The sequence below is a fragment of the Hippocampus guttulatus genome, chromosome 8 (genome assembly GCF_054856545.1).
Source record: "Hippocampus guttulatus isolate MCC_2025c chromosome 8, RoL_Hgut_1.0, whole genome shotgun sequence".
In the NCBI taxonomy this organism is placed as follows: domain Eukaryota; kingdom Metazoa; phylum Chordata; class Actinopteri; order Syngnathiformes; family Syngnathidae; genus Hippocampus; species Hippocampus guttulatus.
Window position 1 is genome coordinate 22,287,503 of NC_141268.1, and position 18,281 is coordinate 22,305,783.

The window sequence follows — 18,281 nt, forward strand, 5'->3', positions numbered from 1 at the left end:
GCTAAGGGAGAGTAACCAGAGTTGACATTTTGTCGCGTATCTCCTGCTGGAATTCGCTGCTTCTCATGATGATGATGGAGAGCGGAGAAGACACTTTCTCACAGCCTATGGAAGGTTACACGGTGGGGGCGTGGTCTCTCCAGCTTTGCCGTAAGTAATGGACTATTACCGCATCAATTGTTAATGTCACTTTTCACACTTGTAATTACGTAAAATAGCTAAAGCAATCAAGAGACAAATACTCTACATTTATTTCAAAGCAGCAACAATGAGATTTTCTTCAACTTTTGTCTGGGGAAATATCAACAAGTTGTAAATCCTGAAATTTTATGTGGGACATCTAAAAGTCAATATATTTGGGCATTAAGAGTGTGAAAAATATGAATTTAGATTTAGAAAAAACATTGGAAACACGTTATCTTTTGAATGATAACAACTCTCAATAATTCAAATGTGTACTCATATCAGTAAAATTCGCTGATTTTACAAATGGGATTCAGTAGAAGTAGTATGCCCTAAATGTTATTGGTCAAATCGTATGAAAATGGGATACAATGCATTATATATCGACCGACTGTTTTCTGTTTATCATCGACTGGTGGACTGGCCGAGTGTACAAGTATTATTGTTCATGCTGTATATTTCTAAACTCTTCATATCAACTGAAATAAAGGCGGTTGAATACATGAGCTGGAGCCTATCCCGTGCAACTAAAAGAATGTCAAAAATAAATGACACAGTCAAAACAAACCGACGAGTGACTATGATATCTTATTGACCGTGTACGCGGTTCATTACGGTAAAACATGGCCGCTTTATCGGGTGCTCCGTGTAAGTGAGGCTTGTCTCTGCCTGGTGAGTGCATACAGTCACGTTTTTACTCTTTAACCGTATTGTATGTTAACGGCAGTTCAACAAAACGGGTAACTGCTATTGTGCGGAATGAAAATGGAACAATCTTCACAAATTCGTGTTGTAACTGTGGTGATTTCGGCCACATTCCTTGTACTCGCATCAACGTGGTCCGGGTAAACAAAACTCCCATTGAAAAACTACGACGTCAAGTTTGCCGAGCAGACACGTAAAAATACTTTAACGTATGGACACAGCGCTGATTTCATTCTCCTTTCTTTGGCATTTCCTACGATTCGGTGTAATGTACACACAAATTATTGACATGTGCTCAATATCCAGAATTATATTGGCGTTACGGGCGTAATGTGCTCAACTCTTACTTACGAATTAGCGTGACAAAAGTCATGAATGTCAGTGAATGCGTCATCGTATTCTATCGTAAATATAGCCAAACAACCAAATACAATTCCAATCGTAATGGTATTTGTTGGCCACAGGTTTAGGAGACATGTAACAAGCACAGCGTTTTAACAGAGGGAACCACACAGGGGCGCACTACAGTCAGCAGGTCTCCAGCCAGCGTTGAACGCGTCCTTGTCCTTGCTCGCTCTGCAGGTCCTTCCTTTTCACCAAAATATTCACAATGATAACGCCTGCGTTTGACCTGAGCCAGGATCCAGAGTACCTTATCCTCTCGGTCCGTGTCCCGTACACCAGAACGTCAGAATTCGACCTCTACATTGATGGAGCAGATGTGAAATTCTATGCCAAACCCTACTTTCTGAGGTGAGTTGATCAGCCTCCTCCAACATATAACAGCTGCTTTGGAGTGCAGAGGTGTAATTTCAATGTAATCAAAATGTCATTACCTTTAGGTTCAGTAGCAAAAGAAGAATTACAGGTCAACCATCTGTGTCATTTTTATTTTTAGGTTAACGCTTCCAGGAAGGGTAGTGGAAGATGGAAGAGAAAAAGCCACATTCGATATTGATAAAGGTATGTAATAACACAACGGGAAGGGGGGGGGGGGTTGTTTTAGTATGTAATACTAGCCTGTTTTATTGACAACATGCTGTGTCAAAATAATCCTGCATCATCTGCTCAAAAATCTCCTGGAATGAATGTCGTTGTGTAGACTTGTAACGAGCAACTTTGATCTTTTTGTAACAATGAGACCTGAAGTCATATGCATATGTTGTATGGACTGGCTTACTTTTTGACAATTCGCTACATCCGTAAAGATAGATTCAGATTCACCGTGTTGATACCACAAATAAAAGTGTAAAACTTGTCTATCTGCAGGACTCTTCACTGTGCACATCCCTAAAGAAACATCTGGAGTGCACTTTGAAGGCCTCCAGATGCTGACAAGTCTTCTCGCCCCCAGAGGGTCCCGCTCAGCAAAGCCTCTGTTAGAGGACATCAGCCCAGGTAAGTCACGACACTGCGTCATCGGCAGGTGGCGCTCATTTGCACATGTTCGTGCATAGGTAGCTGTGACTTGTGTTGCCATCGGTGTTTGGATTTTGAAAAGATTGTCGTGAAAGTGGAGCCAACGATGATGCGGAAGATGAGGAGGAGTTTGACTGGCAGGTGGAGCAGGAAGTATACGTGGAGAAATCGGAGGAGGAGCTAAGTGGCCTGCAGAAATATGGCTTTGGCAATAAGAGGTCCGGAGTGTTTGGCAGATTACAGGTAAGACACGCGAAGAACGCCCTCGCACGGATCAAAGCCGATTCCTGATATTAAGATTTAATTCGTCATGCCATTTAATTGTTGCTGTTGTTGTTTTTTCTTTGCTGGTCTTTATGTTCTGAAAGGAAGAACTCAGTGATGTGGTAGATGTCAAAAATCCAGACGGCACAACAACAGCGGAGAGGAGACAAGCACGGCTGGAGGCAGAGGCAGAGGCCTTTTCCCCGGATCATTACCTGTAAGTATAACGCCAACCAAAACGGAAACGTCTCTTCTTTGCAGCATGTCGTGTCTTTCCGCTGACCTATTTGGTATCGTTGCAGAGCTGATTTGTTTGAAGATGATGAGATCAGGAGACTGCTGCAATTCAGAGCTTGGTGGACAAAACTTTGTCCTTCACCTGAGCAGGAAGAAGAGCCCGGTATGTTTGTCTTGACCTGTTTATGCCAATGTACTGTAATCTTTAAAAATAGGACTTGTGCATTCCGTTTGATCCCAAATATGTCGCAAGTAAGGCCTCAGCTTGCATTTTGGTTAGCAGCAAGTTTGTTTTTGATGAGTCGTGATGTGTGAGAAGTGAGGAGTCTCTTATAATCTCTTGTGTTATGCCGTTGTAGTTTTTTTTTTTTTTTTTTTTAAGAACTGCACTTGAGAAAGTACTGATGGTCAAATTTAGGATGTCAACAAATAGTGAAATGAGATGAGCCCAAACATGAGGGACCGCATTTACAGTACATCCGTAAACACTGCACCACCTGACGTTGTGTTTTGTCGGTATGCGTGTAGTTATTTATATTAAAATCCTGCAATACACATTGTTGTTTGGGGGGGACTCCCCATACTAAAAACTTTATCCTGTATCTGAAAATATTTCATTGCATATCAAATGGCAACATGGAGTCCAAAATCATATTTGTATCGTCTCTGCAACACATGTTAGTCTGACCTCACACAGCCGAAAGCAAGTTGTCTCTATCTGAAGGCTTCCGGGAGGTGGCAGAAAGTACCAGATGAATAAGAAGGCGCGGCTGTGATCTTGTCGAATCTCTTTCAGCCCAGTTAATGACCTCCGACATCGTCCTTTTTTTGTAGTACACTCCAATGGATTTCACTGGTGGGGGTTTCTCTTCAACACAGTGCTAACATTGTTCCCATGCAACGCATGAATACCCAAAGGACACATCAGTCAGTCTTCTTACGGTCCACCTCAAGAGGAGGGTCAAGGCTCGGCTTGCCGGTTAGGAAGCTGCATTGCCTAAAATGCCCCAGGGCACCTCAGGAGCAATGGCACTTGCCTTTTACGAGAGCTCGAACTTGGACCTCACTCAGTCACTGGTTCACGGTGATGCCTTCTGGCATCGTTCAAGAAATGCTTCTGCGACAACCCGAAAGGGGATTACAGATTTTCAGTATCCTGCTTCCTTCCGCAGTTCAAAGTGGCTTTTATTATCCCTTTGCCATCCATCGAGAAAGAAAATCAATTGCTCATGAGCTAAGACGGAGATGAGCTCTTTGATAGCTGGAGCGTCCCGACTTCGTTTCTTTTTCCAGAGCCACGATGGCTGGCGAAAGCCTCCGCAAGCTATCCAGCTCGTCTCCACATCTGCTAATACCGGCACGATTTAAGGAGGCGCATGGCCCGCAGTTAACAGCTTAGATGGAGTGCGCGGCCGCTAGCAGGCTCGAGCGAGGATTTAGATTCAACAGATAACATTCTCACCGGAGGCAGCGCTTTTAGCAGTGTCACAGGACCCTTCTCGCCGCGCGCAGTCGTAACGATATTTCGAATGCGTTCACACTCGGGTGCGATCGCTCGTGGCGTCTGTTTGGTCAAGTGCGAACGCTATCGCGCGAAGCCCGGTGCGCGCCAAACCTGGCCGCGGTTAAACATCTGACAGCAGCATGTGTTCCTTTCACAGGGGTGTGCTTTTTGAAGTGCCAGTTTCTGTTTTGACGCATGGCGGGTGGAAGTGCACCGTAAAGCCGAAATGTGTAACAATAAACATCATTCTATGCATCGATGCGACTTATTTTGACCTCTGCATGAGGGTGAGTGTTGCCCGCGTTGGCGACCAGTTGACTTATTTATTCCTGGCCTCGCAGCTGATCCAAATTAAGCAATTGTCATCCATCCAGCAATGTTGAGTGGCTGTTCTCTTTGAAATAGTTGCACTTCATCGCGCTAAATGTCATATCATGTCCGATATTGGTCAGTTGTCAATGTATGCATACCTTTCTTATGACTCAGCTTTTGTATAAAGACAGCAATTCCCTTTTTTAGGTCCACTTCAGCCCTCTTTTTCACTGCTCTGCATGTCACCTGACAGATGGGTGCGGACCCGAGTATTAATGAAGTCGAAAGCGGAGCTTTTGTCTTCTCTGGTGTCAGGGCCATCACACTGACAGGGCCCAGCTGTCCACTGCAGGCCCGCGTTCATACGCCGTCGCCAACTAAATGGACCTGACAGCTTGGCCTTTCACGACCTACTGAAGCTTGTTATGTCTAGATTTAGATGTCACTGGCAAAACTGTGACCTTTGACCACATTTAGGGTAACCTCGGCACAATCTAATGTTAAGATTTCAAGTACCGTACGTACTCAACCCAGCTATATTTCTAGAGCCCTTAAAACAACCACCGCTGTTTCCAAAGTGCTGTACGTGGAGCAAAAATAATTCATCCTATAAACAATAAAACAATCATAAATAACAAAGACAGTAGAAAGCATAAACTACAGTCAAACTACAAATCAAGTCTCATGCTGAGTCGAATAGGATCTTCAAAAGAACTCTATAATGAGCCAATGAAGGGATGCCAGAGTAGGAGTGACGTGCTCCCTCTAACGAGTACCAGTCAAGAGGCGAGCGGCAGCATTCTGGACCAACTGGAGACGCTTCATGGAGGATTAGCTGACTTCAAACTGAAAAGTGCCTTACAGTCATCCAGCGGGGATCTAACGAAGGCATGAATGACATTTTCAAAGTGCTCATCAGAAAGGAGAGGTTTGACTTCAGCCAGCTGCCAAAGATGAGCTCGATTTAACAACGCCACCAATTTGCCCTCTTTCTTGTATGAAACTGTCCAGTTAAAGACCCAAGTCCGAGACCGTTGGCTTAAGATAAGGAGCCAGGGGGCTCCAAATCCACAGAGTGGGATGTGCAAGGGACACTGGGGCCGCAGTGTTAGCCATATTCTGACCCTAATTTAACAAAACAGGAATGGTTAGAAAGCCACCAAAGTATTTACGCGTATTTTCAAGAGATGCGGCGAAATGAAAATTCATGGCTGAAATGTGAAACCGAAAATGAGGAAACCAATGTTTGTAGCAATTAGGAGGCTCTATTTTCAAATGCTAACAAAACATTTTGACCTTACGACACGGACTTTGCGTTCAATAAGCAAAATGTGAGCACTTGATGCACATTTCCGAGTCACACCAAATGAGCGCTGCGGGCGTCGGGCTCAGGGGGGCGGGATGAGACGAGCTTGGGATGGACCGCGCATGATTAAGTTCGCGTCTGCAAAGTCATCAAGAGTAACACTCGTGTTGTTCTTATTTCAGGACTCTCAATTGACTTTTATTTAATGGTTGTTTTGGCACAAAAGTGAGGTGCGCCTGCTATCTGTCAAGTGGGGAGAATAATTATTTGATCCCTTGATGAAGTCGTAAGTTTACTTACTCACGAAGAAGAGTTTTCCATTTATTTTTGCGCCTTTTCACGCCGAAAAGAACACCGCAGCCACAGTCTGGTTTAGCAGAATCCTCATTTTACCTTGACGGCTTTGTGACGGCGACGACGACGACGACGTGGAAGATCTGCTGGCGATGTTTGACTTGACTCGCACCCCTCCCTTATGTTAGTGCCTAAGGAAGAGTGCAAACAGATGTGGTCGCTCGCAAAGTAGTGTAGCTCTTTGTTGCCCGTGCCAGACGCACTGAGGATGGAGTCAGGTAGCATCTGCGGGGAGCTCACGTAATGCGGCAGGAATCTCCCGAGCTCCCACTGCAGCCAGAGAGGAAGTGCAATGTGTGCATGTCATGCAGACGCACGGGGAATGCATTTTATTTTTTTCGCTGTTCTTTGTTTTTGAGTCGATGACTGCATCATCTTGGTCATTCACACAAAACCTCCTTCAGTCTTGTGGATAAATAGGCCGTGCTATTTGGACAAATGCATTTATAAATAACAACCTGGAAAAGCCAAAGCTATTCTTTCACGTTTGTATTATCCGCATGACAAAGAAGTAATGTGATGATATCAACTGCGTACAGCGCCATATTAGGGATGGCTGGTGCAGTTTCAGAAAGCTGTTGTTTCGATATTTTTTCCCTGGCATGCTCGCAGTGGAAGGTTTTAAAGCAGAGGGCATTTAGTTGGTCGGAGTAGCGCTGGAACCATATCGCAGCATCAACGGTAAATTGTGATTCAAGAAATCTGTACGGACATCAACAGCTGTTCACTGACATTATTTTTGGCAGAATTTTAAATCAGGCAGAGATATTAATATTTAAGATTGTCGCCTCGACGCGGGCGTCTGACGTCTTTGGGAAGGAAGGGGCAAAACCCGGACAAAAGCAGGAGCCGTGACAGTTTCTATTCCTCAATGTTTTTTGTTGTTGTTGTTTTTTTCCCCCCTCTTGAAATTGCATAAAGACGATTCCCTAAAGCAGGTGTTGGTTTACCGTTCTGTGCATATTTTATTTGATTGCGATTTTAATGCCGGCTCCGTATCGTTGTCATGCAGTTATCCAGTTCAGCAGCGAGGAGAAAGAGCAGTTGAGAAAATTCAACAACCAGTCGTACCTCCTCGACAAGACTTTGCGGCACCAGGTGTGGCTCAGCCTCGTGGACATGATCCTGGCTTACTGCTATGAAGCGCGCTCGACGGAGGGAGAGCACAACGTAAGTGGCCGCGTTTTATGTGTGAAGAGGCAATTCCTGCCGAGAAGCACTTGTAGCCCCGGATGACAAAGTCAAATCTTTCAGACCCCTATTCCATTTCATTCATGGCCTTAAGAGATGACTGAGCGCTCGGTCAAGACCTCTTTTGGCCCCCCCTTTGAGATGAGTGCACAGAGGCAAGATGAGCAAGGCGTTTGCCTTTGTAGAAGACAAGTGGCGCCCTCGAAATAAGACTCAACCCCCAAAATAGACGCATGAAAAAACGCTGAACCCAAACAGAGCTTGGTTGAAGGTTTCACCAACATCTACCAAAAGTTGGAGGCGTACGTGACGGCCAAAGACGTCCAAAAAAGTCTCTGGAGCCCTTGTCTGAACTCAACAGGAAGTCAAATTTTGCCTCATTTCTGGCCTTTCGGCGAGGTTCATACCTTTTAGTCTGATGTCCGTCCAATTTTTTTTTCCCCCCAAAATTCCAATTGCCATGAGTCAGTATCTGCGAGGGCCCCTTTTGTCGCTGCTTGCAGCTCTCTCGTTTTATTTTGCGATTATTTCCCATCCTATTATGCAGGTGGAGTCGCCGTGGACAATCAGAAAACTCAGTGGGACGCTGTGTTGGCTGGAGGTATGTTTTGCCTCAAAATAACAATGACTGCAATTGTTGTGGTTGTTGTATGATTGCCGAGACATTCGTAGTTATCTCATTCTTCAACCAAAAAAAAAAAGTTTTTTGTAAAGCAACGGGCATGGTGATGTTACACTTTCTCAATGGATTTAACACTTACTTTTCCAATATTCAAAATAGATTGTTTGGATTTTGTCATTGTAATTATAATTCTCAATTTACGGTTTGGGGCTTTTGGCTGAGCAATTGCCGTTTGTCAGTGTTTACGTACAGTTGCCCTTCCTCGTGAGGAAATGCGGATTAGGAAATGGATCTAGTTTTCATCCAATGACCACAGCAAGGGGGAGTGGCTCTTCCTTTGTGGCGGCACCAGAGTAAACAACAGCCTCCCACTGGCTCATCAGTCAGTCCGCATTCTCCTGTGCCAAGCCCCACCTCTGTGCTGTTCATGCGCTTGGCTTCCTTCCTCCCCTACACCAGGTCACCTTCTTCCCTTTCTTTCCCTGGTCCAGAGATCATGTATTCATTCACTCCCAAAGACGTTTTCAAACGTCTTTTCAGACTCGGTCTAGAATTGGCTGGTACTGAATGAGTTAAAGGATGAGCCTATCTTTACCCCTCATCTTGCAGGCCTCCCTCCTCCCTCCCCGCGTCTACAGCGTGAAACTTGTCCTCAGTAGACTGCTGGTGTGACTGAGTTGGATGCCCGCAGCGGCAGAGCTTATTTACACACTCGTGCTAAACATGCCGGAGGGAGAGACTGATCTCTGATGACACTCGTGTCCCAGCTCGCGGTGCACCCTTAATAGGCCTCAATGAAGGAGAAGAACACAAGAGATCAAATCTCCCGGCGCCGCTACCATTACCGGAGCGATCTGAGTGCGGATGCCGTGTTTAAGGACAAGCAGCAATTAAGAGGCGAGTGGAGCAGCGGTGGGAGTTTGAAGCGCCCATTTTGTCTGCTCAATAAATGGAGGGGATTGTTCAAAGTAATTAGCACGCCGCAGACTGCGATGAACACCAATAGGAGTCTGCGTTAAAGTGAGAAAAGCCCCCGCGGCCAAAATGTCCGGCTGCACCCGCGTGGACTGCCGTCGCCGTCTGGAGGTGATTTCGTGCCGGGTCTCTTTTGTGAGCGTCCTCTCCTCTGCCCCTCAGACATACAGCTCCTTGCAGGAGGTCCTGGTATCCTTCGGAAGAAGGGTTTTATGCTATCCGCTCTACCGACACTTCTCCATGGTGTCCGCTGCCGTTTCTGACGCAGCTGCGGTCTTCGGCTCAGGTGAGTTCTTCTTAACCAACATTGCGTCGGGCCTGCGCCTGCTTGTGTGAGGGTTTTTTTTCACATTGCTGTGAAAACAAAAGTGCAGACAGTTGGTGTTCGTTAATTGGTTACCATTTTGCTGGATTTTTTTAGGGGGGGGGGGGGCGATGATTTTAAAGCTCGTGCATGACAACAAATTCAAGGCCTTTTTACCCGGGATGAACATTTTTGCGCCTCATCCTGTCAGAATGCAAATTGAATCGGGAGAGCCGGAGAAACGGCGGCTGGTCTCGCTTTTCCCCTCGCCTTACCGTTTCAGCACCCTCAAAGCATGTTGTGCGCACTCAATATGGAAATTGCTGCTCCATCCGAAAACCTCCGCGGTGGTGGGGGCTCAGTCCTCAGGGACTTGACTTTGGGGCCAGCGGGTTTCACTTGCGATCCCACTGTGGGCGGAAACCCCGCAAATTGTGGCCGTTTGCCCACGAGGGTGAAAAACAAGCACCGTGACCACTCCGGTCCCGTGTTTTCGTGTGTTGGCTGTGATTCCTTGAGGTCTAACATGACATCATACATATGGGTGGACAACGCAGGCAAAATATCTCTGTCTAAAATATCACGTCTAATCTTCTTCCCTACTTAGCAGATGCGTCCTTAAATTGGACGTGCCATTCACCTGCTCGTCTGAATGTCAATAAACAAGTTTCCGTATGAAAAAAAAGGAAAGGGAATCTTGGAGGCAAGTGTGTGTTTTGGCTTCACGCGATCCAAGTCGTGACTTATTGAGGGCAGAGTTCCCCGCGCGTGATCCCGTGCTCAAACGAGAACCAAATGTTTGCGTAAGGTTTTCCGCACTGCGAGTGGACTGTTTATTTTGACTGGCTTGGAATGTCTTGGACAATGCCGCCTGGCTTTGCAGAGGTGGAGAATGGCATTTTCGCTTTCCCTCTGGAGATTGTTGGCTCTATCAAGAGGCTGTTTAGGTGCATGATTGAAGGGGAAGGAGAGCTTTGGCAGTTTCACTTCTGAACCGAAGCAAAGAATATGTTGGAATCATAAATACTGCAGCAGCCAGAGTATCGTTCCACATGTGACGTTTTCGGGCGGAGGGAGGTTAAAAAAATGCTATTCATGTTGGTTTAGAGACAAGTCAAGCGATGACATGGGTCCTGAACTATGGCAACCCTCCAGGAAAAATGGAGGAAATCGGCATGCTTGCGTCCTTCTGCACTTCAACCTTTCTGGAGAAGTGGCCCACTTCTGGGGAAAACAGTTGCAAAAAACTTTGCAGTAATTGAGTTGGTTGAGACGTTTGCAAAATGCAACACAGAACAAAAGGCCCTCCGTGCTTCTGCTATTTTTGTTATTTGAAAATCAAACACGTTTTTGACAGCGACGCAGGCTGCAATTAGGCTGACAGATTGACCACCAAAAATAGAACTGTCCTGCTTTTTTCGTCTTTCCCTGTATTCTCCCCCCTCCCCCCCTGCATAATCAAATTCTTGACCAGAAAGCCTTCTCAAACGGTCCGGATTAAATTACTCACGTGCCTTAATGGGATTTTGCTCTGATGTTGTACCCTTGTCTTTGATGTAGACAACACGGGCTACAAGCCCGGAGATGTGTCTGGTGTCTGTCAGCAGCTGGGCTGCCTTGTAACGAATACAAATGTTTTCATTTGCATGCTGTGTTATGTTCCCCGCGTCTAGGGAGAGCCTGCGTCCTCAAATGCCTGCTTGATATTCACCAAGTCTTCAGACAGAATGACCCGGCCTACATACTCAACGATCTGTACGTCACCGACTACTGTATCTGGATCCAGAAGGTCAAGTAAGTTCACGCAGGATCGATCTCGCAACATCGACACAGAACGCGCGCCTTTTGCAACCTGCGTCTTGGAATAATTGCCTAATAGCCTGGGGAAGTGCCGCTCGGTCCGTGTGAAGCATTAACGCTCTTGAGGAGAGGATTAGCGGTGTCATTTGTCAGAGCGCCGCCAATTGAATTACCGCGCCAGGCTGAGATGCGGTCTTGGCCGTCCCGCGTGTCAAAAGTGCCACCGGTGCGCGTTTGGCGCGACGCGGCCGAAAGTGACACCGCCGCGTGCGTCCAAAGGAGAGTCGGCGGCTCCTCGCCACACATCAGGTGATTGATTGACACTTGCGCATAAGCCAATTTGCTGCCATGGAAAAAAAAAAAAATGTGATCCCCGCCGTTCTTATGAGCAAGCGTGGGAACGATTGGAGGCTCAACATACAAATCAGGGTTTTTTTGGGGTTGGTTTTAACATTGAACCACAAACAACACGGGAGGACTTTCAAGGAAGACGCAGTTTGCCCCCGCCGCTGTAGCTATCATAATACAAAGGCAGGAAATACAAGAGGAATAAAAGGAGAGAGCGTAGCTATTTCAGAGGCTATCGACTCCATTCATCGTCTCCACTTGTGCATTTTGCCAACAGGGACTCTCTAATGCCTCACTTTTTTTTTTTTTTTTATCCACATGTACGTATGAAATGATAAATACAGTGAAGCATCGTAGAAAAATACAATATGCAGTATACTGTATATGCCGTTATGAGGACTGGGCATGCCTTGTTGAGAACCTCACAATTTAAGGCAAAGTAGATTTTATTTATTTATTTATTTTTAGGTTGGGAATCAATTCGATTTTGCTTATTCGGGTTTGTGCGTTGATTTGACATCGATTTAACCGCTCCAATATCAAGAATGGAAAAACAGGAGTCCATTTGGGCAATTTTGCACTGTTCCAACCTGCTCTATGTAAACCGATGCGGCATGTCACATATGAGCCCAGGCCAGCGCGGGAATTCGTGAAAATCTGTGTGGAATTGACATCCACTGAAATGCAATCGCTTTGGATTGTGTCGGTGTGCCGAAAGGTCTCACGTCCCTTCCCTGGAACCAATCGGTAAAAATCCATGGGGATTCCATCCCGCTCCTTGCAGCCTGATGCACATTTCTCCAATTTTCTACACTTTGCATAGATGAACCTTTGAGCGCACGACTCCGTCGTGATCTCTGATTTACTTTTGGCCCGAATTCAGCAAACTGATGTGCCTCTCTGGAAAAAGCCCAGCTGAAAAATGAGTGCCTATTTTATTTTATTTTTTAGGCTCAATGCCCAGATGCAGGCACTATGAAAGGTCTGTCAAGATTGAGCGCACCCCCCTCCCCATCCTTCACATTTCCACTTGACATTTTCCAAGGAGAAATCTTGGATTCTACTTTTAAATAGCGGAGATAAATGATAGTAGCCTCCGTTCATCGGTGGTGGCATCGCTTTCTTCCCAACATCAAAGGGCAAAGAAGGGATCGAGCTCAACGTTTGTCTTACACTGGCAGCTCACTTTAAAAAAAAAAAAAAGTGATGCGTCGCTGAGCTTTGGGGGCACCGGAGAAACATTTCACCTCCCTGTCTTCTATTTTAATGAACAAAAAGATAATAGACATGTCAGTTTGACCTTCCATGTTGAATCTCACTCCAGCCAGCATTGCTCATCAGACACATAAGCACATTGTATGGAAATGTGAATAACATTCAGAATATCCGGTCGTGTGCTCAAAATGTTCTTCTAGGTGCCTCCTAATTGTCCAGAGCCTCTGCCTGTAGTACACCGAATGAGAGAGTCGGGCTTTGCTTCCCTGTTTATTTACTTTTTTTAAAAATTGAATTGCAATGTCGATTGAAATGGAATCGTTGCGTCGCTCGGGCTTTAAAGAAAAACAATGCATGAAGATAAGCTCCGTCCACGTCGGCCTGGACGATGTCAACGTAGCATTGATCTACTCCATACGACGCTGACATCAAAAGAGGAGTGCAGAACACTCGGAGAGAGTCTCCGAACCCATTGAAACCTTGTAAATACTAATTGACCACTTGCTTTGTGCAGATTTGCCAAATTACGCAGACTGACTTGTAAATGCTTGGAAGTCGAGCGTTTCAAGTTGTCGCCAAAGTCATCGAATCGGCGGCGTGACGTGACTCGTGTCCATTGCGCTGCCTTCACAATTTCTCTTTGTCACTTAGAATAACATCTGGAGTCCAAATGCAAAGCGGCGCATTTAAGCGTGGCCCGTGTCCGCTGGGAGCTACGCAGACACTTGGCGCATCCCAGCCTTGGCTCGGATATGCCGTTTTGTTGCCGCAGCCCTTTTGTATCGTTTGACAGCATTGTTTTCTTGCTTCTCTGCGAGATATCCCCCCCCCCCCCCCACCACCCCACGCGCAGGATTTGTCATGTAAGCAAATCATCTCTGGGGGCTGAGCAGAGTGACGAGACGTAATCTTCCAGCCCCGGTGCCGTTCCCTGCGTCTTGTCAGATGAGCCAAGACGCCATCGGTCTCAAATGAGGGGACACGGCGATTAATGGTTGTTTGTAGGCCTGGGGGGGGGGGGGCTTGATTTATTTAATCTTCTTGTCGTCCCACATGCATTTCTTCTCATAAAGTCCCCCCCGACTGCACAGACATCAGCCTCAGATTTACAACCCTCATAAAGGCGTCACTGTGATTTAAGCCAAAGGGCAGGCGCTCCCTTTTACTCTCACCCGCTCGCGAGCGCGCAGTCAAAACAAAGCGGCGGCCTGGCGCGCCGGCTCAGAAGCGCCCTCTTCAACAAATGACTGCTCAGATTATCGAAACCTTGTGAAAGTTGCGCAAAGATTTGAATGCAGCAGCAGGTTGCCAACAAGTGGCCTCACTTTGCTCCTCGCCTCTCATCAGTTTTTTCCCACGCATGCTCCTTTATTGGCCCCGTTCCATTTTTGTCGACAAATGGGTCAGTCGGACGACGGCTACGGGTTCAATTGAAAGGTTCCCCAATGGTGGCTTTTCGGAAAAGCCAAAACGTGTTCTCTTTTTCTTGTCTTCTTTGTTTGGGCTGCGAGTGAGATGTATCGGCATCGAAATGGATTTTGCCTTGGGTTCTTCATCTTTGGTCCGCTTTCGTTTCGCCGCATGTCCGATTGATACATCTGATCACATACTTGATCCGTAGAGGACGGGCAGACCTGCTGAATCAGGTTCTCTCTCACACCAAGCGTCAGACTGTAATTGAGCACTCCAATGCACAGACGCTGAACTTTCTCGCTTTCTTCCCATTTTCATTGAAAGACGTTTGGCAGATGGAGGCGTCTTTGTCTTTACAAAAGTTTTCCACCCTGGAAAGAGCCAGCCCGTCTCCCTTTAATGAAGGCGAGCCACAACAGCAGTGTAGTCATGACCGGTTTGTGTATGAGGGCCCCCCCCACCCCCACCCCCTCCCCCTCCTCTGGCCGGAGCCTTTGTATTCACCACAGGCCAAGCTTCTCCCACCACAGAGCGAGGGAGGGGAGGGAAAACAAGCTCGCCTCTCCAATGCTAACTCAATAATGACTTCCCACGGGGGAGGGGGGGGGGGGGGGGGGATACAGGGCGGTCTTTGAAGTGGCTGGTCCGCGGGAGCCTCTCCTGCCTCAGTCGCGCCGTCGGACACCCCGGACGAGCCCCATTCAAAGTTCCAACACAAATCATCAGCGACGGATAGACGTCCTCGTCGCGTGTGCTTATTCTTCAGCTCATTGTCTGGACACGTAATTAAGTTCCTTTTTGTAACGTCACCTTTTTGTCACGTTTTAGCGGGATTCTTTCCAAGGCTGATGATGAAAGTGAGATTTTTTTTTTTTTGAATGTCCCAATTCAGAACTCCGGTGAAAACGTGGACACAAATGCATACTTAGTCATGCCGAGGTGGAGTGATGCCTAATCTAATTGTCGTTGAGGGGCAGAGTCAGTCCCTGGATCACGCCAAACAGTTCCCGCGCTACACTTTGGGCACGTGTGAATTGTTTCTGGTGCTCTGGGCACAATGATACCAGAGGCGGGTCTCTTGAAAGGAGAGATGGGAACGGATTGGATGAAGCCACGAAATGGACCCGCGGTGCAAATCCAGGCCAAGGGACAGGTGTCTTCTTCTTCCGCAGCTCCGAGAGTCGACCACAAAGAGGTTTGGAGGCCTTTCTCCCCATGACCCCGACGAGTGTCAATCGTGGGCAGAGGAACTGCGGATACAGAATGCGGATTTCCCATTTGCTGGCCGCACGCTCCACTAAATCAATCTTCAATTGATTGCTCAACAATAACAAATTGAATTTGAGGTCGGGCGTCTGTGAACGCTCGTCCGCACGAGATTCATCCCAGTATGCCTTGATGCGCCTTGCTGGAAAAGAAGTTAGCACCAAGCGGATGATGTCAGGGCGCCAGTTCCCCGCACCTTTGTCGTCGTCCGAGTTGGATCAACTGAGTGCAACCCGCCAGTCAGTTGAACGAATCAAAAGACGACGCAGTAAACACGGGGCAGTAATCGAAGACATCCGGTGTGTGTTTGGTCTTCTTGGCCTGGAGCTGCTTGTTGCAAGACAACCTTTGTTCTGGAAAAAGGCCCAATTTTATTCCCATTCATAACGAAAATGATTGACGTCAACCCCTGAGCAGACTGCGGCGTCTCGCTTTAGCCTCGACGTGTCTTCCCGCTGAGGTTGGCACCATAGCGGCGGGGGTGTCTAAACGTGACGGCGCAGATCAGAAACACAAACACGACAGAGGATCAAAACTGAGCCAAACATTGCTGTTTGGTGCAAAGAAAACCTTTGGAAAGAGAACCAAGACAACAGCGTCATAGCATCAATATTTCACTGCAAAGTGCTAAAAGCAAGGAACTAGTTTGTGTTCAGGGTTGGGGGGGGGGGGTTTTCCTTGTCTGCCTGTACTTAATATGAATCAGCTCACCTATCAGCTCGTTTTACAGCGAGGTATTAATGAACACGCAGCCTAAATTTCCTTTTTTTTTAAAAAAAAAAATTAAATAAGGCGGCCCGGTAGTCCAGTGGTTAGCACGTCGGCTTTGCAGTGCAGTGGTACCGGGTTCGATTCCAGCTCCGGCCTCCCTGTGTGGAGTTTGCATGTTCTCCCCGGGCCTGCGTGGGTTTTCTCCGGGTGCTCCGGTTTCCTCCCACATTCCAAAAACATGCATGTCAGGCTGATTGGACGCTCTAAATTGTCCCTAGGTGTGAGTGTGGGCGTGGATGGTTGTTTGTCTCTGTGTGCCCTGCGATTGGCTGGCAACTGATTCAGGGTGTCCCCCGCCTACTGCCCGGAGATGGCTGGGATAGGCTCCAGCACCCCCCGCGACCCTAGTGAGGATCAAGCGGTTCGGAAAATGGATGGATGGATGAAAATTAAATAATCACTCCTCGGGGGGGGGGGGGGGGGGGCTCTTAGGACTGCACAGGAAAGAGTAACAGTTGTTCGACACAGCAGTCGGTCAATTGGACGAGAGTGGGGAACGGGAGCTCCCAACCCACACACGCGCACACACACTGAGCACAAATCGGCTTCCCCAACCTGAACGGACACAGTCTGAATCTCGGTGACCCACAGAGGGCAGCTCGTAATCACCATGGCAAAGGGGGCGGCACGCATCGCGCAGAATGCAGTGCTCAAAGGGTTTAGTTTTTTTTGGGGGGGTTAACTGAGACGGCACGGCAGGCATTCCCGGCATGAAGAGTGTGCCGGCAAGAAGCATCGATATGCACAATAGGAGCCTGCTTGGACTTGGACCCAGCAATAAAACACTTTGGCCCACGCTCGACTGGAGTCTGTGTGTTAAAACGATAAAACTGCAGCTGCAGGATGAGGCCAATGCTATTGTTGATCTACTATTATGTTTAAAAAAAAAAACAGCTCTGTTTGAGGCCTTAAAGGTCTGTTTCTGGCATTTCATTTGCCACCGTAGCTGCAGTCAAGATCAGGCGCAAGCAGGCCTGCGCCCCCCGTCAATGCAGAACAGCCAAATCATGCAAAATTGTGTCTGCAAATTATGAATAAAAGGTCATCCACTGCAGCGGGTGCGTTGAACAATGAAAAGAGAGTAGCGGCGTCGACTTTGCCAATGGCGCGAGTCGCCGCCCCGTATTTTTTTTTTTTGCTCGCTTTTGCACCGGAGGACCCGTCTCAGGAATCGGGCGCCCTGAACTGAGTCGTTCTGTCTCTTCATCCAATCTCGTAGGTCAAAGAAGTTGTCAGCCTTGGCCGCTGCACTCCAAAAAGTCTCCCTCCAAAAAAGGGACTTAGATTTGGACATCGAGGAACTCGAAGAGGCGGCCACGACGGTTCTCGAGGAGGAAGACGGCGCTTCCGAGAGCGCTTCGGTGCATCATAGCAGCAACCGTTCCAGTGACAGCGGCGCTTCGGGAGACGACGACGAGTCTGAAGCCGAAGGGCGAGCCGGCGCCGAATGCCGTCGCGGGGAGGGTGGGGAGTCATCTAAGGACAGCCCTCTTCAGCCGCCACACACCTCCGCCGTCTGTGCTGCCGTCCCACTGGAGCGAGCAGCCGCGCGGCCGCCGGCGGAGAACGAGGTCCGCGTCCTCCCCCGAGCCCCGCAAGGCGCCGCGCCGCTCATCCAGGAGCTCGGGGAGCTCAAAATCTCGGAAGAATTTCGCGACGGTCCTGAAGCGGAAAGAGAGCCTTCGCAGCGGAGCGGAGCGTCGTCAGGAGGGAACGGCGGCCGTGAGACTTTGTTCGAGTCGAGCCCTCGTGCAAACCCCCTGCTCATCATTCCGAAAGGGGAAGATCCTCACACGCCGGATTTGATCTCGTGAAGCGCTCATTGGAGACTTATTTTCAAATGGAACTTCCCCCGTGTAAGTCATTTCACGAATTAGGATCGCCTTTCATTTGTGTTCATGACTGTACTGATTTAATGTGTGCTTTCACACTTGTTACCATTTCTTAATTTGGGAGCCTTTTCTTTGTTTCATTGAATTAGCGTTGATAGCTTCTTCTTTTTTTTTTTTTTTTTCATCAGACAGCAGTCGCCATGTGTTATTTTCTTATTGCCGCCCGTCCCTGACTTACAATAAATGTTGATTGAAAGAAC

General features: G+C 47.6%; 1 protein-coding gene across 2 annotated transcripts; it reads left to right on the top strand.

Annotated features, from left to right (window-relative positions):
* Window positions 1-13: 13 nt before the first annotated feature.
* shq1 (SHQ1, H/ACA ribonucleoprotein assembly factor) lies at window positions 14-18,281 on the top strand. Of its 2 annotated transcripts, none has more exons than XM_086118018.1 (12): window positions 14-150; window positions 1,471-1,641; window positions 1,787-1,851; window positions 2,158-2,286; window positions 2,390-2,550; window positions 2,676-2,788; window positions 2,874-2,971; window positions 7,297-7,454; window positions 8,023-8,076; window positions 9,235-9,358; window positions 11,050-11,170; window positions 17,409-18,281. In XM_086118018.1, exons 2-12 carry the CDS (start codon window positions 1,499-1,501, stop codon window positions 18,001-18,003), a joined length of 1,761 nt encoding a protein of 586 aa, XP_085974144.1. In that variant the 5' UTR covers window positions 14-150; window positions 1,471-1,498; the 3' UTR covers window positions 18,004-18,281. The 2 variants fall into 2 exon arrangements, with proteins under 2 accessions (XP_085974144.1, XP_085974143.1); XM_086118017.1 differs by lacking the exon at window positions 14-150 and adding an exon at window positions 806-855.

Bases quoted from the DNA above. Each gene is read 5' to 3' on its own strand.
- shq1 (XM_086118018.1), top strand. From the start codon at position 1,499: ATGATAACGCCTGCGTTTGACCTGAGCCAGGATCCAGAGTACCTTATC. The intron at 2,551-2,675 runs GTAAGACACGCG...ATGTTCTGAAAG, and splicing joins GAGTGTTTGGCAGATTACAG to GAAGAACTCAGTGATGTGGT. The intron at 11,171-17,408 runs GTAAGTTCACGC...CCAATCTCGTAG, and splicing joins ATCTGGATCCAGAAGGTCAA to GTCAAAGAAGTTGTCAGCCT.